This window comes from Sphaerulina musiva (genome assembly GCF_000320565.1).
Source record: "Sphaerulina musiva SO2202 unplaced genomic scaffold SEPMUscaffold_8, whole genome shotgun sequence".
Lineage (NCBI taxonomy): Eukaryota > Fungi > Ascomycota > Dothideomycetes > Mycosphaerellales > Mycosphaerellaceae > Sphaerulina > Sphaerulina musiva.
Genome location: NW_016017390.1, coordinates 1,120,068 through 1,145,641, shown reverse-complemented (window position 1 = coordinate 1,145,641; position 25,574 = coordinate 1,120,068). Strand labels below are relative to the sequence as shown.

At 52.3% G+C, this 25,574-nt stretch overlaps 7 protein-coding genes across 7 annotated transcripts; 3 read left to right on the top strand and 4 right to left on the bottom strand.

Moving 5' to 3' along the window:
• Positions 1–1,450: 1,450 nt before the first annotated feature.
• SEPMUDRAFT_150720 (uncharacterized protein) lies at positions 1,451–1,976 on the bottom strand. Its single transcript, XM_016906354.1, has one exon. The coding sequence runs from the start codon at positions 1,774–1,776 to the stop codon at positions 1,498–1,500; it is 279 nt and encodes a 92-aa protein (XP_016758823.1). The 5' UTR covers positions 1,777–1,976; the 3' UTR covers positions 1,451–1,497.
• A 2,293-nt stretch (positions 1,977–4,269) lies between these two features.
• SEPMUDRAFT_109969 (F-box domain-containing protein) lies at positions 4,270–5,860 on the top strand (the record flags this gene model as incomplete). Its single annotated transcript, XM_016900817.1, has 2 exons — positions 4,270–4,631; positions 4,684–5,860. The coding sequence occupies 2 exons, from the start codon at positions 4,270–4,272 to the stop codon at positions 5,858–5,860; spliced, it is 1,539 nt and encodes a 512-aa protein (XP_016758822.1).
• On the bottom strand, positions 4,298–7,322 carry SEPMUDRAFT_90040 (uncharacterized protein). The gene is made up of 3 exons (XM_016910516.1): positions 6,897–7,322; positions 4,684–6,829; positions 4,298–4,631 (listed from the first exon to the last, which is right to left on the bottom strand). Exons 1-2 carry the CDS (start codon positions 7,161–7,163, stop codon positions 6,161–6,163), a joined length of 936 nt encoding a protein of 311 aa, XP_016758821.1. The 5' UTR covers positions 7,164–7,322; the 3' UTR covers positions 4,298–4,631; positions 4,684–6,160.
• A 1,818-nt stretch (positions 7,323–9,140) lies between these two features.
• On the top strand, positions 9,141–10,092 carry SEPMUDRAFT_70072 (uncharacterized protein; the record flags this gene model as incomplete). Its single annotated transcript, XM_016909890.1, has 1 exon — positions 9,141–10,092. One exon carries the CDS (start codon positions 9,141–9,143, stop codon positions 10,011–10,013), a length of 873 nt encoding a protein of 290 aa, XP_016758820.1. The 3' UTR covers positions 10,014–10,092.
• A 190-nt stretch (positions 10,093–10,282) lies between these two features.
• On the top strand, positions 10,283–11,871 carry SEPMUDRAFT_150718 (uncharacterized protein). Its single transcript, XM_016906353.1, has one exon. The coding sequence runs from the start codon at positions 10,497–10,499 to the stop codon at positions 11,721–11,723; it is 1,227 nt and encodes a 408-aa protein (XP_016758819.1). The 5' UTR covers positions 10,283–10,496; the 3' UTR covers positions 11,724–11,871.
• An 85-nt stretch (positions 11,872–11,956) lies between these two features.
• Positions 11,957–21,593, bottom strand: SEPMUDRAFT_134990 (uncharacterized protein; the record flags this gene model as incomplete). Its single annotated transcript, XM_016902672.1, has 3 exons — positions 11,957–15,697; positions 15,814–19,473; positions 19,617–21,593. 3 exons carry the CDS (start codon positions 21,591–21,593, stop codon positions 11,957–11,959), a joined length of 9,378 nt encoding a protein of 3,125 aa, XP_016758818.1.
• Positions 21,594–23,230: 1,637 nt separating this feature from the next.
• On the bottom strand, positions 23,231–25,146 carry SEPMUDRAFT_165327 (amidase; the record flags this gene model as incomplete). Its single annotated transcript, XM_016908165.1, has 2 exons — positions 23,231–23,481; positions 23,595–25,146. The coding sequence occupies 2 exons, from the start codon at positions 25,144–25,146 to the stop codon at positions 23,354–23,356; spliced, it is 1,680 nt and encodes a 559-aa protein (XP_016758817.1). The 3' UTR covers positions 23,231–23,353.
• Between the last annotated feature and the right edge of the window lie 428 nt (positions 25,147–25,574).

Sequence of the window (25,574 nt, the reverse complement as noted above, 5' to 3'; positions counted from 1 at the left end):
TTGTTTTAATTCCCTGAAGGGATGGAGGAGTATGGATTTGGACCAGATGCCTGCTTCATCCTTGAGAAAGCACTCTATGGATTGGCTGAATCACCTCGCCTGTGGTATGACCTGTTTGTTATGAGGATGGAAGACTATGGCTTTGAGCTGGTTCCTGGAATTGACTGTCTGATGGTGAACATGGATCTCCACCTGCTCATGATATTCTATGTGGATGATATCAGGTTGATTTATGAGAGGGACAGGGAGGATCAAGCCATCCTGTTCAACCAGTACCTGCTTTCTAACTTTGAGGTTACTCAGAAAGAGCCATCCTTCTTTCTGGGCACAGAAGTCCTGGAATCACCAGACCAGGAAACCCTGACTATGTGCCAGTCTGCCTACCTAACAAAGATTGGTATCAAATTTGGTGTTCATGAGAGGACTCGATTCCTAGATACACCACTTCCTACTGGAAACCTGGAACCTGCTACTGATACAGCTAGGCCTGACTTCATCAAAGGATATCAGATGAAGGTTGGTTCAATTGGTTATGCAGCTGTTTTGGCAAGGCCGGATGTGGCAAAGGCACATGCTACTCTTTCTCAATTTCTGAAGAATCCAAGCCAAGCTTATATGGAAGCTGCCAATCACCTGATTGCCTACCTCTATAGTACTAAGGACATGAAGTTGCACTTCTATAGGGACAAGCCCAAGATGGAGCTGTATGTGGATGCTTCATTTGGTGACAACCCGGACAGGAAGAGTTCACAGGGATTCTTGATGATGATGTATGGTGGTGCTATTGATTGGCAAGCAACCAAGCAGAAGACAGTCACTAAGTCAACCGCAGAGGCAGAGTTGCTAGCACTCTCATCAATTGCAGGTAATAGGTACTGGTGGACTCGACTTTTCTCTGAATTTGACAAGGTATTTCCACCTCCACCTGGAAATAAGCCATCTGGGGAGCCTGTCAAGGATGGAACCATGGGTGGAACCAAGGTTTTCTGTGACAACCAACGAGCAGTGGATATCGCCAATCACAAGCATGGTTCACTCAATACGGCTTTGAGACATATGGATATCCATCAACACTGGGTAAGGCAGGAAACCATGGCAGGACGATTGACCGTGGAATGGATTGGGACTGCCAAGCAACGAGCTGATGGCTTTACAAAGAACCTCCCAAAGGGGTCATTCCAGTCATTCCGGACGAGCCTGGGGCTCAGGTAAGTGGGCATGGTCGATCATTGGATTGAGATGGACGGTCACCATGTCTGGTATTTCAGCTTTTCTTATGTAATCAAGCTGAGGGAGGTGTGTTTGGACAAAAGGACATGGGTGCCCTGGCATCATGCGATATGAGTCATATGGATAACAGGGGCCACTGATTCCTTGGCGTTTGTATGTAGAGTTGGGGATACCCACCCCCCTCCTTTCTTTTCTTGAGAGGTCAGACCTCGGACCTCAATTAATCCACTTATTGATTGGTATTCCATCAATCTTCTCAATTGGGCACTAGTGTGGTGTGTGGTTCCAACACTCCAGGTCTTCGAATTGAGTGGACACTTCCCTGCGAACCTTCTCCACGGCCTGTTGAGCTGCGGCACTGCTCTTGTCGATTGCCACTTCAGTGAGAGCCTGGACGTCCTGTGCCGCGGTGGCGAGTCCCTCGATCCTACTGATAGCGGCCTCGAGTTTCTGCATGCGGTCGAGGAGGAACCCATGCTCTCGCTTCATCTGATGCGCCCAGAGAAGTGCAGTCGGGTCGGAGGGCGGCTGAATTTTGGGCGCCATGTTGGCGACCTTTTATCGGATGCTTTTGATCGTCGTCCTGTGAAGATGAGCGGCGATGAGGGTGGGTTACAGAGAGGCGGGATCAACACACGCCCGGTAAGTAGGAATAAGTTATCGTGTCGTATTTTCCGCTTGATAGCAGTCAATCGCGTGGACAGGTGAAGTTCGTGATTACGAAAATTCTCGCTCCACAGAAACACCACCACTGTTGAGGCAGGAGCGCAGCTCACGCGAGGAAAGCACGCAACACAGGACAGAACGACGGATTGGGGGATTCAGTTTTACTGCTTCATGGTATACGCAGCTCTATTCTACGCACGAGGTCGCAATGCAGCCTCAGTAAAAACAGCTTCAGTGCAAGCAGAACACCATGATCCGAACCGAGAAACATCAAACGCAATTTTTTCCGCAAAGCATCATCGCAAACTCCTTCTTGATGACCGTGATGCGTATCTTCATCTCTCGCCATTAGCACCGTCAGTGAGCAATCGTGATAAAGTGCGCTCTGTCTGCGTTCCAGCGGCAGATGCTGTTCAGGTATCTTTCGTGTGGGTGGGTGCCTCCGCGGCTCGACACAAGTGGTCCCTCAGACCAATAATGCGCTGAAAGACTCAGTCGAACGTCAAAGGCGTGGGTGGGTATGAGTAAGGTGTGGTACTTAGATAAGATCTGGGACGTCGTTAGTAAATACAAGGATGGTGGTTTATTTTTCAGAAAAAACTTACCGGCCACGTTCATTGGCATCTCCTCAATCTGGGTGCTGTAGAACTGCTCGATCTCACGCATCATACGGACGTCGTCGGCGGTAACGAAGTTGATGGCAACACCCTTACGTCCGAAACGACCACCACGACCGATGCGGTGAATGTAGTTCTCGCGGTTGGCTGGCAAGTCGTAGTTGATGACCAGGGAAACCTGCTGGACATCAATACCACGAGCGAGCAGGTCGGTGGCGATGAGAACACGGGAAGAACCAGAGCGGAACTCCTTCATGATGACATCACGCTGCGTCTGGTCCATGTCTCCGTGCATTGCAGACACCGTGAAGTCACGAGCAGTGAGCTTGTCGGTGAGCCAGTCAACCTTTCTGCGGGTGTTGCAGAAGATGACAGCCTGGGTGATGGTAACCGTCTCGTATAAATCGGACAGGGTGTCGAGCTTCCAGTCCTCCTTCTCGACAGCAATGTAGAACTGCTTGATACCTTCGAGGGTGAGTTCGTCCTTCTTGACAAGGATGCGGACTGGGTCGCGCATGAACTTAGTAGTGACCTCGAGAACGTCCTGTGGCATAGTGGCAGACAGGAGAACGACCTGGGTGGACTGTGGGAGAAGCTGGAAGATGTCGTAGATCTGCTCAGTGAAACCGCGAGACAACATCTCATCGGCCTCGTCGAGCACGAACATCTTCATGCTGTCGGTGCGGAGAACGCGGCGCTGGATCATGTCGTGCACACGGCCTGGAGTACCGACCACGACCTGTGGGCCGTCCTGAAGAGCCTTCATGTCATCTCTTACGGAGGTACCGCCGATACAGGCGTGACACTCGATCTGCATGAAGTCGCCGATGGCGACGACAACCTTCTGGATCTGCTGAGCCAACTCACGAGTTGGGGCAAGAATCAAAGCCTGGCAAGCCTTGATGTTGGGGTCGATCTTCTGAAGGACGGAGATGGAGAAAGTGGCAGTCTTGCCGGTACCGGACTGGGCTTGAGCGATAACATCGTTACCTGCATCGAGTCAGTTGAAGTGAAAATATGAGTGCGGTGGTCATGAGTACGCACCCTTGATGACCGGCATGATAGCGCGCTGCTGAATAGCAGATGGGCGCTCGAAACCATAAGCGTAGACTCCACGGAGGAGCTCGCTCTTGAGGTTCATGGCATCGAAGCTGTCCGTGGTCTCGTCATAGTTGGACTCGATCTGACCTGTGAAGCGTCAACTGTTAGCAGTTGCTCTTTGTGTGCGACTTCGACTACGATTGTCCTGCCGCCCGCACTTTTCCGCACCGCATTTTTATGTCATTTCTGCCGCGGTCCGCCAAACGTCCTGCCGGCCATGTACGCACGCCGCTGTCGTGGACTTACCAGCATCGATATCCTCAAGTCCCTTATCAGCCATGATTGCGATTCGGAACAGATGCTCACTGCGCTGCGCAAGTGAGCTGGAAAAGTTCGGTGAGAGGGTGGGGCGGGGATCCTCAAGGATGCCGCGGCGGTGTCGCTGAAGTTGTTTTGGGGCGACTAGAGACCTGACTGTCGGTAATGACAGTCGTCGGGTTCTAGTGGTGAGGTGTGAGGGTGGTGGTGGTGAGTTGTGGTGGTTGTTGTTGGGGGAAAACTTGTCAAAGATTTCAGGTTGCTGTGAAAGCCGCACCTGGCTTCTGAATTTTGAAATGTCTGTGCTTTCTTTCCGCTGCGGGTGACATAAACCCACTTTTCGCAGCTGGCTCAAACCACACTTCGCCACTCGCCGAATTTTTTGTGACCAATCATCATGACTGCATCACAGCACTTTGACAGCAGCAAAAGCGACAGCCATGGCAATGGTTATGGAAACCCAGCGTGGGAGTCATCAGAGACGAGACCGGTCAAGAAACAGAAGCAGCAGGATGTTCGAGAAGAGGGCGCAGCATTTGTTCGACGCCATCCCCTTGGTGTACGTCCCAGCGGCAATGCTCTCACTTCCAACGTCAACCTGAAATACGCTGCTGGAAACTTCGCTCTGCTACCAGACGAGCTACTTGCTTCTCTTCTCGAGACTCTGAGGCCTCGAGATCTTCTCAAGCTGGGCGGCACATGTCGCGCTTTGCATGCGTTCACCAGGAACGAAGAATTGTGGCGTACACTATTCGTTGAGTAAGTCGTAGAGTCATCCGCGGACTCGGCATGCGCTGAGTAGAATGGGTAGGTCATCTCCTAAGCAGTTCGAGTGGCAAGGCACTTGGCGTTCCACGTATTTGTCACAAGATGTGAGCAGAGAGCCACAAGTAGACTGCACAAATCTCTTCTCTGATGTCCTGCATCGGCCTTTCTTTTGTGCCAATGTTCCATTACATCCATATGCCGAGAATATACCAAAGCAGAACCAGATCACCAGACTGAAGGACCTGTCGCATGAAGAGTTTGCCAAGAATTGGTATGGCCAACCATTCATACTGACAGAACCGGTCAGACAGTGGCCTGTATACAAATCATGGTCAACGGAACGGCTTGTCGAACAATATGCCGATTTGCCTTTCCGCGCCGAAGCGGTAGACTGGCCGCTGAAGACGTACGTCGGCTACATGAACAACAGTCGAGATGAGTCACCTCTATACCTCTTCGACCGTGCTTTCGCGCAGAAGATGAATCTCGAAGTTTCGAGCGAGCCTACTGCGACCGCAGACTACTGGGAGCCTACCTGTTTCGGACCTGATCTATTCCATCTGCTTGGCAAGCAGCGGCCTGATCACCGCTGGCTCATAGTGGGACCCGACCGCAGCGGGAGCACGTTCCATAAAGATCCAAATGCTACATCTGCCTGGAACGCTGTATTGAAGGGCTCGAAGTACTGGATCATGTTCCCCTCGTCGCAGTCCCTCCCACCTCCTCCTGGCGTCTTTGTCAGTGAAGACCAAAGCGAAGTCACATCTCCGCTCAGCATTGCCGAGTGGTTACTAGGGTTCCACGCTGAAGCACGAAATACCCCCGGATGCAAGGAAGGCATCTGCGGCGAGGGTGAGGTACTGTACGTGCCATCCGGCTGGTATCATCTCGTGTTGAACCTAGAGCCCAGTATCGCCATCACACAGAACCTCGTTCCCAGAAGTCGACTCGGTGCTGTTCTTCACTTCTTGAACGGTCCCAAGTGCAATATCAGCGGTTTTAGCGACGATATCGACGATCCTTATGGATTGTTCGTGGAAAGGCTACGAGAGCATGATCCTGAATTACTGGCAGAAGGCTTGAAAGAGATGGAGAGACTGAGCAAGATTGGCAAGGGTTGGGAAGAAATTACCAAACTCGCAAACGAGGATGACGAAGCAGGTGTGGGTTTCTCCTTTGGCTTTGGAGGCGGCGACGACGACGACGAGGAGATTCCTTGAGAGGGATATGCTATGGGCTGGTGATGGAGCTCCTTTCCACAGAAACCTTGGCCGTGGCGTGGCGGACTTAAGGCATGATGACTACATGAATGTACCTTAGAACCTGAAGTCAGACATCGGTGCAGTTCTAAACATAGGCTTGGAGCTGGGATGCAGTTCGCAGAGAGGACTATCGAACATGGATGGGACTTCACGTCCCGAGTCATTATAGCTCGCAGAACATTTTCTCGGCATTGCTGCACAGAGATGCACTGATGCCACAGGTACGAGCTTCATATTAGTAGTAGAAGATATCTGCGCTCAGTACGTAGGCGTGAACTCGTAAGGCGAATCGCGGTCTCTGACTTCGACTCGAATCTTCGCCTGCTCAACCTCCTTGCCGTCAATGATCAATCCGGCTTCCATGACATCGCCCGTCACCACTGGCCCGACGCCCTTGGGCGTGCCAGTGAGCACAATATCACCCTTCTCGAGCGTCATCACCTTGCTAATGTCTGCAAGCTGCCGGCCGATCCTGAACAGCATGAGCTCCGTGTTGTCATTCTGCTTCATCTCTCCATTGACCTTGAGATACAGCTCCACATTATGCGGATCCACGATATCCTCCTTGGCCACTGGTCCGGCGATGGGCAAGAAAGTGTCAAACCCTTTCGCGATGGACCAGGGAAGACCTCGCTTTTTCGCTTCCTCTTGCACATTACGACCTGTCATGTCTATGCCTGTGATGTAGCCTCCAATCGCATCTTTCCAGCCAGCTTCGTCATTCTCCTCTAGGTCTTTGACTGTTTTGCCAATCACAATTCCCAGCTCGATTTCGAAGTGAAGTGTCACGCCTTTGGGTCGGAGTATGGGGCCTTCGTCAGGCAGGAGGATCGATGAAGAAGGCTTGAGGAAGAAGAAGGGTTGTTTCGGTCGTTGGTTGTTCAGCTCCGTGACGTGGTCTGCGTAGTTGCGCCCTATGCAGACGACCTATATCACAGAGTTGAGTACAAGACCACGACAATCAAGAGTAGAAGCTGTTCCAGCTGGCGGATACCTTTCGACAATTCTGCTTGATCTCCTTCAAGCTGGTCATGTTGGCCGCCGATGCTGATAATGCCCTCCTCTGCGCAACAGGTATGGAAGAATCGATGCCTCGCATGGTACTTCGCGCAGCCTTGCAGATATCTGGACCGCTTGTACTCCGCAAGCTTCTTGCAGCAAGGAAGCTCGCTGTGCAGTATGCCGGTCGGGCAGCAGTTGGAGCTGAAGTCCACTTCGGCAGTTCTCTACTTGCGACTCGTCGTACGAATGGCACGGACATGATATCGCTGCTGTTCTGGCTGCTGCGCTGATGGGCGATGTCGTTGCGCTGGATCGAGACGAGAGGCTGAGAGGTTGCTGGAGCTCTCTGCAGTCTTCAATGGCAGGATGGACAAGGCCGCAACGAATTTTGTGTTTGGTGAATTCTAGAGACTTGACCTACCTTTGGCAACGTCCGTCGTGAACGATCTCAGGAAGCCGGCCAACGTGCAGGGATAAGCTGTCAAGATATCTCCGAATAGCGGGGACTGCGGACGACGCGGACTTGGCATATGTCATGTAATAACTACATGTACCGCTGGTAATGTCGAGCGACGGTTCATATAAATGATTAGGGGATATCAGACTAGGCACACAGCATCGTCGAGGGTTGATGAGGCACAAAGGTGCCCCATTGTGCGACACAATATATTCTGAAATCATGCTGCTTATTAACTCGTCTCGTTGTATCAGCTTTTCCTGTTCTTCTGCCTCCAGGAGCATTAGTACGAATGATCCAATAAGGGATGTATACCATGGCAATGAAGGTTTGTATCGTATGAACGGCGACAGTAAACGGCGTGCTCCAGATATATAATAAGCCCGGTGTCTTCCATCCAAAGGTCTTTGATACCGAGCGATCGGAGACGAAGCCAAGCTTCCATCAGGTCTTTTTTGCTGTCAATGAGGCGCTTCATCTCGTGGTAGGCCTCTTGTGTGGCGTCGCCGCAGACGTTTTTGGCATTCTCGCTCGTACCTAGGAGGTAGTGGAAATCCTCGATCTTTCACACCACACAAGGACTGATGAGTGAACAGGGTCCCAGTATGCCGACGGAGCCTAATGCATACAACGATCCGGCCAAAGGATCATAGCCATTGAATTCGAAGAGCGCTTGCAAACTCTCGCACGAAGGATTTGAAGCAACAGCTGCGAGACGAAGAATTCTCTCATCATGCTGCCGCCAGCTCGTTCCTTCGAGGGCTTCGGATTTCGGCGAATGGCTTATACCGTGTGCGTGTGGCTCAGCGGATCTCAACGCGAACATCATTTGACTGCAAGAGACAGCCACAGAAATTCTTGGACGTGAGCGCATGTCGGAAGCGTACTTCCGCGCATGATTTGTTAAGTACTGGGCCGCTTGAGATAGCCGCGAGCCACTTTTTTATTCCTCAAGTGGAATCGACAGAGCTGAAGATGTCTCGTACGTATGCATTGCTTGCTGACACACGAGGTACGAATGCCATAACATGTCGTTGCTGTTTTTGTGAGCATGCGATCTTTTTTGAAGTCCTCGCCACGAACGTGAGAACACTTGCCAAAAGTGGAAATTGTGTTCAGGCATACCATGGTCTTGCAGATGTGGCTCGAGCCGTCTAAATGATCCGCATGATCATAGACTCACAGACTGCTACTTCTCTGTCAGTTCATTCTGCGCCCCTATAGCCCCTACCAAACTTCTCATAGGGGACGACTGCTGCTGAAGCCTGGTCATACAGGTCTGAGACTGCTCCGAGTAGTTGAGACTTGCAGGTGAACCAGGAAAAGTAGCAAGAATGTAGGGCACGGTTTGGCGCTCTGGTGATAACCTTCCGAATGCCTCTTTCACGGGCAAGCGTCACCACGCAGCTGTCTGGATTCTCCGTCTCTCTAAATTTCAATAAGCATGACATTTAACATGCCAAGCATACGACAGTGGGCGTTTTGGATCGAGCGCTCTCCGCCAAGCATATCATGGAATGCTCGGAGAGTAGCGGCTGTGTCCAGGCCCGCCACTTACGAGATCTCTGGTGCCAATTCCATCAGAGATATAACATTACTGAATTCTCCAAGCCAAGCATAAGAGACGAGCATGTCCTCGGCGGTCAAAATTCGCCAAAGGGAGCACTTTTCAGGATGGCCAACACCAGGATGTATCAGCCAACCCAAGACGAGAAGGACTGCAGCACTTCGAACAAGAATACCCATAGTAGTTGCCGGCATCCAAGGGCAAGGGACGCAATGCCAGCTCTACCTCTCAACAAAGGCTACGAGGAGTCTTTAGTCACTTCCCGGGATCCCCAAAAGTCGTTGTTTCTGCATCTTCCAGGTGATGTTCGAAACATCGTTTACGATTTCGTATTCCGAACTTCCGGCGGGATATATATCGACACGAGCACGGCCAGTCGCAAACCATGCCAGGACTCTCGTGGCATATTCGCGCTAAGTATGACCTGCCGAGAGATCTACAGCGAGACACGAGACCTTCCCTTCTGGTTCAATACTGTACACCTTCGCGCGCCGGTCCTGCAAGATCTCCGTGTCGTCCGATCCAGTGGATATCAGGAGTCGGCCCTAGCATATCTACCTCCCCAGAGGATGTTGAGTGGCAAGTCCTACGAGGGAGCCCTGGCCTCTCAGGACCATAGTATGCAACGGAAAGCTCAGGAGTACGTAACGCTGGCCATGCGGATGCCCCATATTGAACACCATACAATTTGCCTGCGGGATTTACTGAGTCGCCCGATGATATTGCAGAGGCTACGCAGGGTGCAGCTTCATCTTGGATTCCAGACGAATAATGTCTTCCTGGAACGATTCTATATGGCGTGGACAGAAATCTTGCCCTACGTGCGATTGCTTCGGGGCCACGTTGACTTGCGACTGTCGTTTCAGTTGAGGCTGAGTCGCCGGCTGGTGGTCGACTACGACTTTGAGGCCAATCGTTCTGCAGCCATGCTGAGTGAGATGGATTCTTGTGTCTTGGCGGAGGGAGAACTGTCTGTGGCTGAGTTAGCTACGGTCAATGCCGTAAGACTGCGAGTCTGGAGCGGGCTGTTCGGCGCAGGCGATAGTTCTGACGGAAAAGTGCCCGGAACCGCAGATTTAGTGTAGCCGAGGCGGAGTCGGAGTGACAGATGGCAGGATGATGTGATGAATTTACGAATCTAGATATGATGTTATGATATACGATCCCTCTTTCGCTCCATAACAAACAATGCCTGAGGAGGGATGATGGTTGCGCCCGTTGGTTGTTATGCAAAAAGTGCGGGAGGGGTGGGGGCCTCGGGCCGGCGGGTGGAAATAGAGTTGGGTGCAACAAGGTAATCCTGGTCTGTTGTGATCTACACTCGCATCTCTTTCCGCTCCGCCCACGACGACAGCGACAACGACAACGACAGCGACAGCAGTGGCACACAGGCAGCGGCGTGACGCAGCGCAGACACCGTGAGATCTCGCGTGGCGGAGCGCATACGTTGCGAGCTCTCATTCGTACGATGACGACGAGGAGAATGGCACTTTGCCCACGATAGTGTATCGCATCCCATTCCTTCATCCGACCGACAACCCAAACGGTCGCACGACGACGAGCCCAGCATGGAGCCCATGGACTACAACACGCCTGGGCAATATCGGGTACATTACTTTCAACGGCCAATATCGCCCGTCGCGGCAGCTGCTACACCATGTCTTGCCTCTGGGCAGGACTACTTCTCCGCAAGCACCCGCAAGAGACAGCGCCCGGATTCATCACACTCGCGAGAAGGACGACATATACAGCAGACAACAGCGTGGAGTTGGGAGGAGACACCGAGGTGGCCGCAGTGCCCAACACCCAGCGACAACCTCTTCGGTAGTGGACAAGGTTCGGCGCTTGTGAACGAGCGGTATCGATTGGCCGATGGCTTCGACACACCTGGAGTGCAGTCTATTTGTAGGCCGGAGCTGCTTCCAGGGCAGGAAGATCCAGTTCGAAGACGGCTCAGAGACGACGACTCAGACGTCACGATGCGTTCTGGCTGTACACCTCTCACTGGACCACTCGCATGTGAGAGAAATGGTGTCGCGCGTGGGAGACCTGCCTCTGACAAGCATATACAGACGACGTGGACGAGTCTTGCTTGCAATATAATTGCCAAAGCATTGAAGTTTGGAAGCACTGCATTTCGTGGCTTTAGCGCCGGCGGTGGCAAGGGCTACTCACCATCACTGCAACCCAGCCAAGAGGTCGTCTCTCCACCAGAACCATCCCGCCATGGTACTGAGATCGATTTCTTTGGAGACTTCGAGCAGGACAGCCCCCACTTGAATCACGGATCTCCCAGCGGGCCTGCGGTTAAGCGGCGACAGACCGACAGAGATAGCTGGATAATGGTGGATATGGACAGCAGGTCGTCAAGTCCAAGACGGAAGAGCTCCATCGGTGCTTTACCACGATCCAGTCTTGCCTCGCGCGCGTCTAGCAGACGCAGCCTGGCACCTGTATCGCGGAGGGCGATGTCGAATCATCAGTCCAATGCCACCACAGCGCAGACCGTGGCTACGCCGCCTCGACCACAAAGCAGGCGAGCTTCCATCGCGCACACTCGCTCGCCTCAGGGGCGGCCACGTAGCTCTGGCGGAGGTCCGACCCTTGTCAGTCCCGAGGCAGAACGTTTTGCCAAACGACAAACGAAGCAAGCCAAGACGATGACCAGCATGAGCACCCGCATTCAAGAAATGATGCGCGAAGCTCAGGAGGCTCTTGGGACAAAATACAGCGTGGAGAGCGACTATGATGGCATGGAGGACGAGGACGAAGGCTTTGTCGATGACGAGTGGTAGGGTTTCTTTGGAAAGCAGCAGTAAGGGAGGACAGTACATTGTGTGATACGGAATGCAGCAGAGAGAGGGAGAGATATATGATACCCACGCTTTATGATTAGTCTTCGGCTACGAGCTAGGAGTGTACGTACTATAATGGAACAAACGGGTCTCACGAAGAACTTGTCGTTTCCTCGTCTTGACTACTCTCTACTCTAACTATGTCCGGGTTCCTTAGGTACTTACCTACCTACCTAGAAATCCGTCTCCGTAAACAACTTACCCTCCAACAGCGCACCCATGTCAGTCTTGCCGATACTCTCGCCATTCTTTCTGATTGTCGACGTCAGAATCTTGAAAAAGTTCACGGGGCTCTTCTCCAGCCCTGATGGGCCTCCTACCTGACCTTGATCATCGCGGAGAATGAAGCCGACAGCATCTTGCTGCCAGCCCTGCTGTGTCATAGCTTGCGTGACCGCTTTGGTAGAAAGCCCAAGGAAACGACAAATCTCCAGGTAGTCCTCGTACGAGCTGATGAACAGCTGGCCTGCGAAGAGATCCAGCTGTATCGCAAGGGCGCGTGGGACGGAAGGGCAGTTCTGCGCAGGCACAGTGTGAAACTGAAGGTGATCCAGAGACGAGTAGCTTGAATTGACGCGAGGTTTGTACATGTGCAGGGTCGTTGCAGTGGCGTTCTGCATCTTGCTGTAGAGCTCATTCGCTTCGAACGGGCTGATGATGAGCATGCGGTCGATGGAGTTATTGCCAAAAGCGCGGCTCGAGAGGATCCACTGAACTGCTCTCTGGAAAGGGTCCGAAACGTAGGAACCACGGCCAATCCGCTTGATAGTCTCGGCAAAGTCCTTGGTTACCAATAGCTTGGAATTGCTCAACTGCGCAATCGGAAAGTATTTGGCGGCATACGAGTCGCGCAAGGCCTCAAAGGCAGGCATGTAAGCCGTCGAGCTGAGTAAGTAGACTCCTGAGAGTGCAAATCTTCGGACATCGGCGTGCAAGATATGCGTTGCAGGCTCAGCATCTGGTGCTCTCTGTACTTGGCGCTCGCTCTCAATCTCTGGGGACAATTCACGTTCTTGCTCTTCTTGTAAGGTGCTGGCGTTGAACTGGAGATCGTCAAACTCCTCGCACCTGTCAGAAATCTGCCGAAGCCGCGCATTTCCGCTGTTCCTGAGGTGATATGGCTGGCTCTGTGTTAAGCGTGGGCGGTAGCGTTCGTCAAGGGATTGAGCTTCCTTCTCTTGGAATTGCTCGGCACGAGCCTGGTTCATCTGCGCTTCGCTCTTGTTCCACAAGTCCTCGTGAAGCACGAAGCGTTCGCCTTGCACTGCCCAGAGTGGCATGCTGCGACGGATGTCCTTGTAAGTTTCTAGTATTGACCACTGTAGCACATCGGCCACCGTGATCTCCGATGACTGGCGTCGACGACTGTGGGATGTGATAGCCTTACCGGTCAGGATTTTGGCCTGGATCTCTGGTGAGATGCAGAAGACCACTGTCTGCCCTTGGCCAAGTTTGCGCATCCGCATACAGGCCTGGACCAGCCTGTCTTTAGTGAGTTCGGCGCCAAGTGTCACTACTGCTCGGTAGTCTCTAGGTAGCTGAAGATCGATACCACGAGTATGCGCCTCATCAAGAAAGATGAGGCAGGAAGCAAGTCGATTGGAGAACGAGGACGTTCTCAGCAGTTCCACTGTGCCCCCGCGGTCTAAGACGCACAGATTATCGGCATCATCGATGAAAACTGCAGCCTCCTTCGTCCCGTCATGCTTGCTAAGCCAAGTTCGTGCTACCTGCAGGTTGTTCAGCTCGAGTATCTGCGCACCGACGTCGAGAATAACTTGGACTGGGGGATCAAGGCTCATGACAGTAGCCAGTAGGCGCTCAGCGTCTGAAGCTTGCTCGTCATCTCTTGAAAGCATAAGCACCACTCCGTTTGCTGGCTGCAGGATATACTCCAGGACCAGTGCATTTGTGTGCTTCTGTTCGTCCAGATCAAGATGATGGACGTCAATCGGCAACAAGCATCGAGAGTCGTTGGTGCCAGAAAACCCTGTGACAGCTCCCCCCGACAGCTTCTTCGATTTGCCCAAGTCCCAGCCAGATGCCGACAGCTTGTCAGGAAACTCTTTCATTTCCTTGGGGAACACAATGTGCGCGAGGAAGTAGTCGATGGCGCTCTTCGCAAGTCGTAATGCAGGAAACACCTCCTCGACGCATTGCGGACCATCTTTCATGTTGATTCCTTGGAGATTCTGAAATGTTACTGGCAGAGCATTGGCATCCTTGACCCAAGCTTGGTACTCAGCATCCGACTGATCAGACTTAACGACGTGTCCCATTGCAATAAAGAGATCATCGTCAGTGAGTCCCTCATAATAGTAGGAAAGCAGGGTGAGTATGATGACCACGTCGGGGTGACTGAAATCGGATCTGGGAGAAGGGCTGTCCTTGGCACGATACGGGACCGCGAGTTTCGTGGGCGGTGTGCGAGGTGATATTGTGAGTCCGTAGTTGACGCGCCAACGCTTAGAGCCGAAGGTGAAGGCTATGACTCCGCCAGCGATCAATCCTCGAAGCAACAGCAGCGGCGACTTCGTGGCCTCGGTCCAGAACGTAGAGCTCTCTACTGCATTGATTTCCGTAACGCTGAGCTCCAACTTGGTGATGTATACGTAGATTGCTCGGCGAGTGGCTTCGGGCTGTCGCGAGACCTGGAGCCCGTGCAGACCATTGCTGCAAACATCCTCTGCTAAGCGCTGGAGAAGGAGCTGTTCGGCGTCCGATCTCAGTATCCGGATGCGTGGAAAGCTCCCCATAACCGCATCTGTGTGGCATTCCAGCGATCCTGGCAGCTCTTCGGAAATGGACGGGGCAAGGCGTCTTATGATGTCCAGTAGTTGCTGCGGCACAAGCCAGCGATCGGGGCTCAACTCGACTGTGCTTTGCGTGCCCATAGTGTAGATCAGCTCGAAACGCACACTGAAGTTCTCGTCGCTCTCATCAACAATATCACGAGCTGAATCAAGTAGCTGTCGAGTTTGCGTGGAAAGAAGTTGACGACCTACGTCTTCGTGGCCGTTGACCCAACTTTCCAGGCCCATGAGCTGGAAAGAGAGGAGATGCTCTGGCTGTACCAAAAGAATGCCGCCATTGTTCTTACAGTCCATTATCATGTTGCAGATAGTGGCGATGTCTGCTGAGTCGAGCTTCAGAGATCGCGAGAAAGGCAAATAGTACACTCGCCGGTTCAGGAGACCGCCGAGCTTAGAAATCAGCATCTGTGCCATCTGCTTGGACTGTGGCTTGGCCACGACGACTCGTACTAGTCGCTGCTCGGTATTGCCATTGAGGCGTGATGACTGCGCTGCCAGGGCAGCTGCAGTGATGGGTACGATGACGCTAGACTTGCCCTCGCCCATGTTGAGTTGCATGACTGCGTTCTCCCCATTCGGTGGATCGCGCATCTGTGCTGCAATCTGCTCCTGGACGTCTCGTATCATTATGTTTCCATCGACCTCTATGAGCAGAGACTCTGGATGGAGCATTGGTTTCCAATTACGGTGACCCGGGTTGCGTAGTTCGACGGCCACGTCCTCCATGCTTGGGGTCTCGGCTTGCATCAGCTTGAGAAGTCGCTTCGCTCGCTGTAGATCTGTCAGAGCAAGGCCGTACTCAACAATGCATGTTTTCCATTCTTCGCTCAGCGTGTTCCATCGATCGTGAGCTAGCTGTCGAAGCAGAAATGTGGCCGACACTCTCGGCATGCAAGACCGAGACGCGTTGTCGGTTGTCGGGACTAAGGATGTCATCAAGATGTGATGGACTGCTTGAAACTGATCGTTGCAGCGACCGTGGTAGGCCAAGATGTCGGCGTACGCGACATTAGGTGGCATACCCAGATCGCCACGGGCTCGCATGGCCTGAAGACTCTCGACGAGCCCATCCAAATATTTCTTGCCGAATTTTGAGGTGGCCTAAGGGTAGTCGGTTAGCATGTCTCAATTGATGTACCTAGAATGCAACACGGTACGCCGCCATGAAGCAGAGATACCGGTAGTAAGCATAAGCAAGTGAAGAACTGATCACTTACTAACGATTTCTCAAGAGCTTTCGTAAGCTGCAGTAGCCTCGGTTTTTCAAGACTTGAAGGGCGTGGCCGTGTCTGCACAAATTCGAAGCCTTCAAATTTTGTCGGTAGAGAAGGGGGTTGTCGCAGAAAAAGGTCCTGCACAGAGACGTGCCCTGGAGCACTGAGAGGGATTGTCGGAACGCTGATGCTGGAGCGAGAGCCCTGAGCTTGAACTTTCCGCACACGTAAGTTGGCCACGATCTGCGCAACCTTTTCCAGATATTCACTGAGGAGCGAGTTGTCATGCCAGGACTGGAATTTAGCCTTAATCGATTTCATGACGGCAGCAACCTGGATGTGCGTTGATTGTCGGGCGATGCTTGGGACATATGGCTCTTCACATGGCCATTGCCGCGTAAGTGCAGCCGAGAATTCGTCGGCCACCCTAGCACGATTTTGCTGCCAGACACGCATCGCGTCCCTTCGCCGGCGGTTCCAAGTACGCGATATCTCGTTCGGCTGGCGGACGACAGAAGACTCTGGAAAAGGCTTGCAATTCGATGCGACGCGCTGTCGCACCACATCTGGAAGGCAAATCTTGCCAGCCTGTGGCGAAAATGACTTCATATCGGGAGCGCGAAGATGTGCAAACGAGCTTGTTGACTTGAACAAGATCCCGATCAATTCCAGCACCCGGTCGTCCACTTGGGAGGTGGAAGCTATTGTCGAAAACCAGAGCGCCACGCTGAAAGGGCGGTCCTGGACACTACTCAGCCAGCGATAGAGAGCTGGCAATCTCATCATGACCATGTCATAAGTCTCCTCGAGTATGTGAGCTCCGTACTTCATCAAACTAGTCTCGACTGGCAGGTTGGCCCCGTGCATATGATAAACCTTCGAGCATTGCTTCCAGAGCTCACCAGAGCCCAATGGCGACTCAGATAAATCGTCTCCACCTCGCGACATGAACGTGGACATTGTGGCGGCTTTTGTGGCTCGCTTGGAGAGCACATCGCGGTCCCTGGACGTATATGTTGAATCGGACTCTGAATTGTGGTCCTCTGCTCCGTAGCTCGAGACTCTGAAAGTGGCTGCTCGGATGTTATCGCGCTCAAGTAAGTACCGCTGATCCATGCAGGCAAACGACGCCAGGCGTAGCTGAGTCTTGTCGCCGGGATAGAAGACTTTCGTAGCTTCGGCCTTCTCTAACAGGGCCTGCACGATGGGCATAAAATGACCATGTTGGGACAAGAAACTGAGTTGATTGTCCCAGCGTACCGTCTGCATGACGCGTTTTTCTCGCGGGTAAAAGCTGCGGTGAGGGCTCAGTCTGCCTATCTTGTGGAGTGTGTCAACTTGCGCCTGTGTAAGGCGATCGAAGGAGTGTACGCCAGCGCCGCGAAGCATCACAAGAGCTTGCTCGGTACCGGTCATCTGTGTGAGCGGATCTCTCAGGCAGAAAGAGGTAATGGCATGAAGATATGCCACATACAATGCACAACCAACATCATTACCCTTCGCCACAAGACGGCCCAGTAGCGCATCGACCTCCAAGATATGTACTGTCGAGATGAGTGATGTCTTGGAAACTGCGACCTTGGCATGGCCATCGATTTGACTGTGCTCGACATCCATCGACTCCGGGATGAGGACCTTGCGGTTGGAAGTCTGCGGGCTCAGACACTGGGCAGGTCGCAGCACCAGCTTACTCTCGAGGCCAACCATTGCCCCTAGAGACTGGTCAGAGTCAACAGACATGGAACCCTCTTCTCGAGACATCATGACAGACGTGCCTTGGGTAACAGAGAACCCCACACGGATGGAGGGGATATCAATTCGAAGCATAGTTGCGTGCCGCTCGGCGTGTACGATCTGGTGAATGTTGGCGGGATCCGATGCCAGTGGGCGAAGTATGTGGCACACGCGGCGAGATGTTGAAGACTCTACGCCAGCAACATGGCACCCGTCTTTGGCAAGCTGCCATCTCTTTCCATGCTTGCTTAGCGTCCACATGGCAGGCGATGATGGATTCCATGGGTCACCTGCGGGCCGGAACTGCACTGTGTTGTTTGAGGCATCTAGCCAGTGAACATAATCGCGTTGAAAATGAGTTGGAAATCCTTGGATGAGGTGGGATGGAACTGTCTCCACTGCGTTGCTGTCTCTGGTGGCTCTGACTGTGAAGTACTCAGAGGTGATGCCAAGCTGGATCTTCTGATCATCACCAAAAGTACGCTTGGTGGAGAATGGGAAGCCAGGATGACTGCACGGCATGACCTCTACGATGTCGCTACCAAAGAGTCCAGCGTATAGGGGATCCTCGCGGTAGAGCTTTGGTGGCTGATCCAATGGCAAGCCGTTGACGAGCAGCTCTCCACTGAGCAGATTGTAGTGCACACGCAGCCCCCCCGAATCCTCAGCTCCTGCAGTGGTTGTGGTTAGCCAGTGATCAGCAGATTCAGATACAGTCTTCCAGCCAGTGGCTCCGGGCACATAGCTGGACCATGATTTGTGAATGGCGTCATCTAGATGGGCTTGCAGACAGTTCTGCATCAATCGCTGGTGGATGCGGTGAAGCAGACGCTTCGCATTCGCTTCCAGCACAGCAAGACATTGATTCTCACATGTACCAGCCTGAACATGCTCGCTTTCCTGAATGAAGATAGAGCTTTGAAACAGGATGGAAGCATCCTGTGAAAGAATGCCGGCAAGGTAATGGTTGTCTACGTCGAAGGTGGAAACGCAGATCAATGCAATCTCGACGCTCTTCGAGATGAAGGTAGTGCGGTCGTCATGATCCTTGGCCGTGAATGCTTTTTCACGCAGACCGAGAACCCAGCCAAGAGCTACGTGACGGGCACGCTTCAGGAAAACGAGACACGCATCACGCACAGTCGCGGACGAGGTGAGAGACAGTGCACGTACCGCAATTGCGATGAAAGTCCGAACTGCCTGCGCCGATTCCCAATTCTTCTGTACCCTCTGCAGCGCTATTGTGAGATTGATCAGGAGCGATGTGGTATTCTCGGGACTGCTGAAGAATTCATGAGCTTCACGGAGCACGTGTGTTGCCTTTGGGCCAGCTTGGTGTAGACACTGCAGCAAGACGAGTGTGGTGTCAAGCTTCTTGAAGTCCACTCCTGGCATTGAAAGCTGAAGAAGGATATTGGCCAGCTGAATGTGGTGGCCGAGCGGAATCGTCGCAAGTTCTTTGTATTCCTCCAAGGCCATGTCGATCGGACATGCGTTTTGGCTTGCAATAGCAGTGTTTGGTCCTGGTCCATCGGGAGCAGAAGCTGGTCGAAAGACGAAGCTTTGAAGGGCTGTGCGCGGTGTGTATGTGCACGATAAAGCAACAGTATCGGGGAATGCGAGTGGCCCCATTTCCGTGCGACTGGTTACATCGTAGTAGCCGTACTGCATGCCGTTGGCCACACATATGTCAGACTTGTTCAAAGTCGCGATAGATTTGTCGCTGTAGTGAGTCTTCAGGCAAGGCTTGATGTGCGACAGAAGGCTTATACTCTGACCTGGCAAGCCTTGGAAGCGTTTCGTGAGGTGAGGGTCGTTCATGGACAAAAGGTACGCTGTTTTTGGATACAGGGGTTCGCGCCAGCCCTTGAGCACATTCTGCAGGAAGAATGATCTAAGATCACGCCAGATCGCGAACCAGGAAGGCACCTAAAATAGGAGTAGAGGTAAGCAAGTGTCTAGCCACATGTATTATATCCCGCTCGCAGGCAGATTTGTGCGTTTTCAAGCTGCGATCTTGTATATTCGCTGGGGCGTGATAGTAAGCATGAGGAATGGGCACGTGTACTCACCCGAAGCTCGAAGACCACAGCTTGTGCATGGGGAACATCGCTTGGAAGTGGCCACTCGTGCACTTTGATAGTGAGCGCGTCTCGTGCTCTCTCATGACCGCACTTCGGACAGGACCACTCCAAGTGCACCTGCTCGGTCTCTGGTGGATTGCACCAGTTGTCAATCACCCGGGTCGTGTACTGATGATCAGCGTCACCAGCCAGAGAATCAAGCCGACGATAATCAGCAATGGTATCATCGAACTCTGCGTGCTTTCTCTGGCGTTTACTAGTCGCACGAGCCTCGATTTTGGCCTTGAGTCTCTGATGCTTTTTAGACTGGGCGAAGAACTGGTTAGCAAAGCCATGAAGGCCCATATCGAACAAGCGATTTGTTGGATTTGTACTTCTCGACGACCGGTCTTCCAGGTACGCTTCCACCCTGGACAGCCTCTTCATCTGATCTATCGAAGGCAAAAGCAGATTCTGGAGCACAGCAGCTGGGATTCCGGGCTCGAATCGAGCCAAAAGAGGACCAGTGCGAACGGCGACTTTGTCGCAAGCCACCCAGATTTCGTAAATGGTCAGTATCATGACTGACTGCATCTCAGGGTTTCCCGAATAATGAGCACTGGCCAGAGCATGATAGCGCATCATGAGCCCACTCAAACTTTGGCAGGCATCCTCTTGGGCTTCCATGGCTACCCACTGGTCGATGTACTGCGCTACCCATAGCTCAAATTGATTGAGGTTGGCAGTAGCGTAGTAGCGATCTGTTGAGTTGCTGCCGGGTAGTGTAGGCAAAGAATCAGGTCGGTGCTTCAGAAGCTCCGACGACGGGGTGAGACACTCACTTTCACTTACACGCTGTCGAGATACGATAGCCTCGATGTGTTTGTCCAGGGCCGGAAGCGACAATAGAGTGTCCTTCTCAAAGTCCAGAGAAGCAAGAAAAGGGAGTTGCATATCTCGAGCATCGCGCTGTTGTATCTTGGACCAGCGTGCTGCGAGTGTCTCGGAAGTTTCTTGAAGAACTTTTCGGACGCTTGCCATCACGCAGATGGGGAACTTCTGCTCTGGCGCCGAAAGCTTCTGTATCCGACGTTGCATCTTGGCAGTCATAACGAACAGCATGTCACTTGAGCTGTCGCGAGCCGAGTGGAGGACGTGACTCATGATATACAGCATTGTTTCTTTGTAGACTTGAGGGTTGCCATCAGAAGAGCGGGACAGAACAAGCTGGAGAGCGACTCGGATCAATGTCCACATTGGCAATCGGCGCCATGGTGCCTTGGCGTCCCGCCAGAGTACCTCCTCGCGCATGTTCTTGGAAATGGAGGAAACTGTAGTTGTTGTGGGTAATTCGAGTCCGCGTAAGAACCCGAAGAACAGTTCAGACACGATAGCTGGGTTAGTGGTATCGCGCTCTTCGTCGTGTTCACTGCCAGTCTTTTTCGATATCGGTTGCATGCCAGGCACTTGCTGGTGACACATGGTTGAAAGTGTGGTCGCCACGTTTTCGGTGAAGTCTGACTGGTTCAACAGATCCGCGCTCAAAGTGACAGCGAGGCCTGGAAAGTTGCGCCGAAGTCGACCTTTGGTGCCGCATACGCCTTGATTCAGCGGCGACAGCTCGAACTCCTCGAAAAGCAGTGTCTCAGCGGAGCGAGTAATCAAGACTGCGGCATTTTGCGCGCTAATCTTGATAGCGAGTGTCTTTCCAACGGGGATCGTGGCGAGAGTCTCCTTGAGGCGGTTCGCATCAATGTTAGCACCCGGTAAGCTATTTACTACCTTGAGACTGGAGATCAGAGCGACAGCATTGTCGATAGTGCCGAGCGGCAGCAGAGCTTGCAGTGAGTGCAGAGCCTGAAGCGTGGTGTCGAGTAGCGCAAGATCCACATTCTCATCGTCGTATTCAGCGTCCTGAGGTAGCTTGGGAGGCAGGAAAATGTGATTGATCAGGCTCTGCAACTTGTCCGTATTGGGTGGCGCCATGTTTGGAGAATGGCAGGTCGAGCGGCGCCGTTGGTGAATATGTGCGGTGTATGTGCACAGAGAGAGAGGGAGCGAAGGGAGGGTGAGAGGTTGGTGAGTATGTGCGGTGTATGTGCACAGAGAGAGAGGGAGCGAAGGAAGGGTGAGAGGTTGGTGAGTATGTGCGGTGTGTGTGCACAGAGAGAGAGGCAGCGAAGGAAGGGTGAGAGGTTGGTGAGTATGTGCGGTGTGTGTGCACAGAGAGAGAGGTGGCGAAGGGAGGGTGAAAGGTTGGTTTGTTGTGGAAGAAATCCACATCCAGTCCAACCTTTGGACTGTTTACCTTTCGCGCGCCGCGTCTGACCCAGTTTGGCAAGTGCAGCAGGTGCGTGTAAATGTTGTCGGATGAAGCAGTCTCGAAGCGACGCAAATGCTCGCGAATGCAGCAACAAATAGGCAATGCCTTCAGTCAGTACAGCACACAAGACACTTACTGCCTCCACGATAGCGTATTGAAGCTGAAGATGGCGCACTGTGACTGGAGTCAGCTTTTACGCGTTTGAGCGCCGTTCGCGCGCGTCTGCATCCCGTCCTCTCATGCACGAACGCGAGGATTGGCCGTGCAGTGATCCAGCATCTTCACCACCACCACCACCACCACCATCATACTACGGGCACTTCTGGAGCACAGTTGGCAGATACTTGCTCACCGGCGGCATGAATCTGTATCTCGACGCGAAGTGGTACCCATAGCCTGCCCGTAATCGCGCTCATCGGTCCAGGCCACACGATATGTGACATGCATCGGGCCTATGAGTGGCCAGACACAGAGATATTGTGACCATTGCACCTTTCCATCGAGCGAGGATGGCGACCATCCTCAACACGAATATGCCTCTCTTTCTTGTGTGTTCTCTGCGGACAGCACTCTTTATCAAATCTCTTCGCAAGCTCGATCTGCCTCCCTCCCTCCTACTCTTTCGCAAGCCCAATCCGCCTCCCTCCTCCTCCTCTTCCCAGTGCTTCAAACAGCATCGACCAGACCTCAATGAACGCTTAGCGACCTTCCCTAAGCAAGTCAGCTCCAATCACAAGAACCTACTATACATCCTTCCAGAAGAAGCAAGATCCTTCATCTTCCCAGACCCGCCGAAGCGACTTCCTGTCCAGCTTCGCCTTCAAGTATGATTCCAGCACCCTCCCATTCCATCAATGGAATTCCCCAAGCTGATGCTGCTCTCTTTTTACTCGAAAGACACGAAGATAACGGAGAGAGACTGTCCAGGTAGCGGAACACCTAGCCAGAAAGATCCCGCGGCATTGAGATTAGAGGCGCGCGTGGAGTAGTGAAGATCTCCAATGACTTCATTATAGATGTAGGTAGGAGGTCGACACGATGAGGTATACCTAGGTATGGTGAGGTCGAAGCTTGGCGTGATGCTATTTAGGTGAGTTCTATATTTGGTACCTTCGCCATTCAGCTTTGCCAAGGTAGGAGGTATTTATCTGAATTCGTTTATGAGGACAGGACTTCAGTTCAGAACCTCCAAATATGATGTAGATACCAGGTATATCGAGTGAGTGAGTAAGTGAGCAAAGTAGGTACCAGGTATCTATCGAACACATCAAACAAATGAACTCACTCAATTTCAACCCATTATCAATTAGTATTTCGCACTCATAAATCTAGATATATATGTCTAAAAGATCATTCGCACATCTACCTTACCCAAAAAGAAGAACCAAAAAAAATCCATCTAGTTCTTCTTCTTCTTCTTCTATCAAACATGATGCAGTCCAGCAACATCAGTAATCAGCTGCAGCATCGCCACAACTTTTTCTTCTTCGAGACGTCTCGCGACGAGGGAGAGACCGACGGGAATTCCCTCAAACATGGCACGTTTCTCATCTAAATATATGGGAAGAATTTTTGGTGTCTGTTAGTATATATATCTGCATCGTCTCTAAGCCACTGGTTGCCGAAAAAAAGAGGAAAAGAAAACGGGCATGTTTGTAACTCACAAAATTCCATAACGTTTCGATCCGTCTCAGACAAAGGATGCCAGTCCGTAGGCACACGATCAATTCCAAGATCGACCCTCGTCACAGGAAAAGAACCCGTCGTCAAATCCAACAAAGGCGACAGAGCGCCGTGATAAGAGGGCCACTTGCTATCATGCATAACAGCAGGGAAAGGCAAAGTCTGCATAATAAGACCATCCATCGGCCGTCCCGTACCCGTCACATCAGCAGTTTCTTCCCATCTCTGCAACCATCGTTGAGCAAACAAAGTCCTACGATGTTGAGTCTGCCAAGTTTCCGAAACGCTCGTTTTGGCTGCAATAGCACTTTTCCGGAGCCACTCTTCGACTTCGGGATGCAAAGGCTCGTCAAAGACTTGGGTCTCGCGTTGAAATTCTTCGCCGCCGTCGGCTGTTAACATTTTTTGGGAAATGTCTTGCGCTTCGAGCATTTCGTGGGGTTTGAATTCAATCACTGCGTGGCCGGCGGCGAGCAGCTTGTCGCGGACTATCTCGAGAGCTCGCCGGACAGGTGGCGTCGCTTGGACTCGATCGTCGTCTAGACTCCAGCCGAAGCACAGCTTCTTGGGCAGGATCTCGTGCTCTGTGCGCCAAGGCATGGGTAGGCATTGCGGGTCTTGCAGCCATGGCTTCTGCGCCAGTGCGCTGGTCATGAAGAGGCGAATATCCTCGGGCGAGCGACACATGGGCCCAGCGCTCGAAATTACAGCTTCTTGGCCCACGTACGTGTTTCCCACATTCTGATACGAGACTCTGCCGTGCGAAGGTCTCAGCCCAAAGATGCCTGTCATGTGACATGGCATTCTGATAGAACCACCAATGTCCGTTCCCACGCCGAGATAGCTGCCACCAAATGCCACCAGAGCACTTTCACCGCCTGAAGACCCACCGGGAGTCAACTTGCGGTTATAAGGATTCAAAGAACGACCAAAGACGTTATTCACCGTCTCTCCCGACATCAGCGTCGCAGGAACATTCGTCTTCGCATACAAGACCGCTCCCGCATTCAACAGCAACTCCACGAGCGTCGAAGCCGTTCGCATAGGGGCCTCCGCTCGAGAAATATATCCAATCGTCGTATCCAGACCAGGCACATGAAACTGGTCTTTGAGACTAATAGGTAAACCATGCAAAGGTCCCACGGGTCCACTCTCACTCATTTTCCGATCGAGCGCTTCCGCTCTCTGCAAAGCGTCATCAAAACAAATCTCCGTCAAGCAATTCACCAATTGCTGCGCGACGGCAGCACGCTTGCACACGGCTCGCGTGACTTCCAGCGAAGTCCATTCTCGCTTGGCAATTTTCCGAACGACTTCCGAAGCCGTCGCATTCGTCAATTCCAGTTCGCGAGGGGTGAAGAAACCTGAGGTGGAGGGAAAGGTTGAAACATCATTATTATCATTATCGGTGGATGCGTCGTCGGGGAGGAGAGCTTGTGGAAGAAGCCATTCTTGTGGAATTTTATGTTGTCGTTCTGCTTGTTTGCGAGCTGCCACCGTTTGCCATGTATCGAGAGAGTTTCGAATACCCATTCCAGGTATGTATGGTACCTATAGGTGTGCAAGTACAGGTAAGGTCAAGTAGGTTATGAGAGGTAAGGTAGTATGATGATGTTGAAGAGAGAAAACAAGTAGGTAGGTATCTGAGTAAGAGGTAGTTAATAAAATAACCCTACTCTCAACCAAACACTCTCTCCACATTCTCCCTCTCTCTCTCTCTCCCAAATCTCTCCAGGTCTCCACACACCCAGGCAGCAGGCTACCACACAACTGTTATTACCTCCTAGTACGGTATACGGCAAGGAGGTTAAGGAGGTAAGGGTAATCTCTCATCCACCGACACGACACACCACGTAAAAGAAATTTGGCCCTATCGTGCTTGGCCGCGAACTCAATCATGCCAAGTCTTACGGCAGTGTCAAATTAAAGTAAAAAAAAGAAACATTCCTGGAGGGATCTAT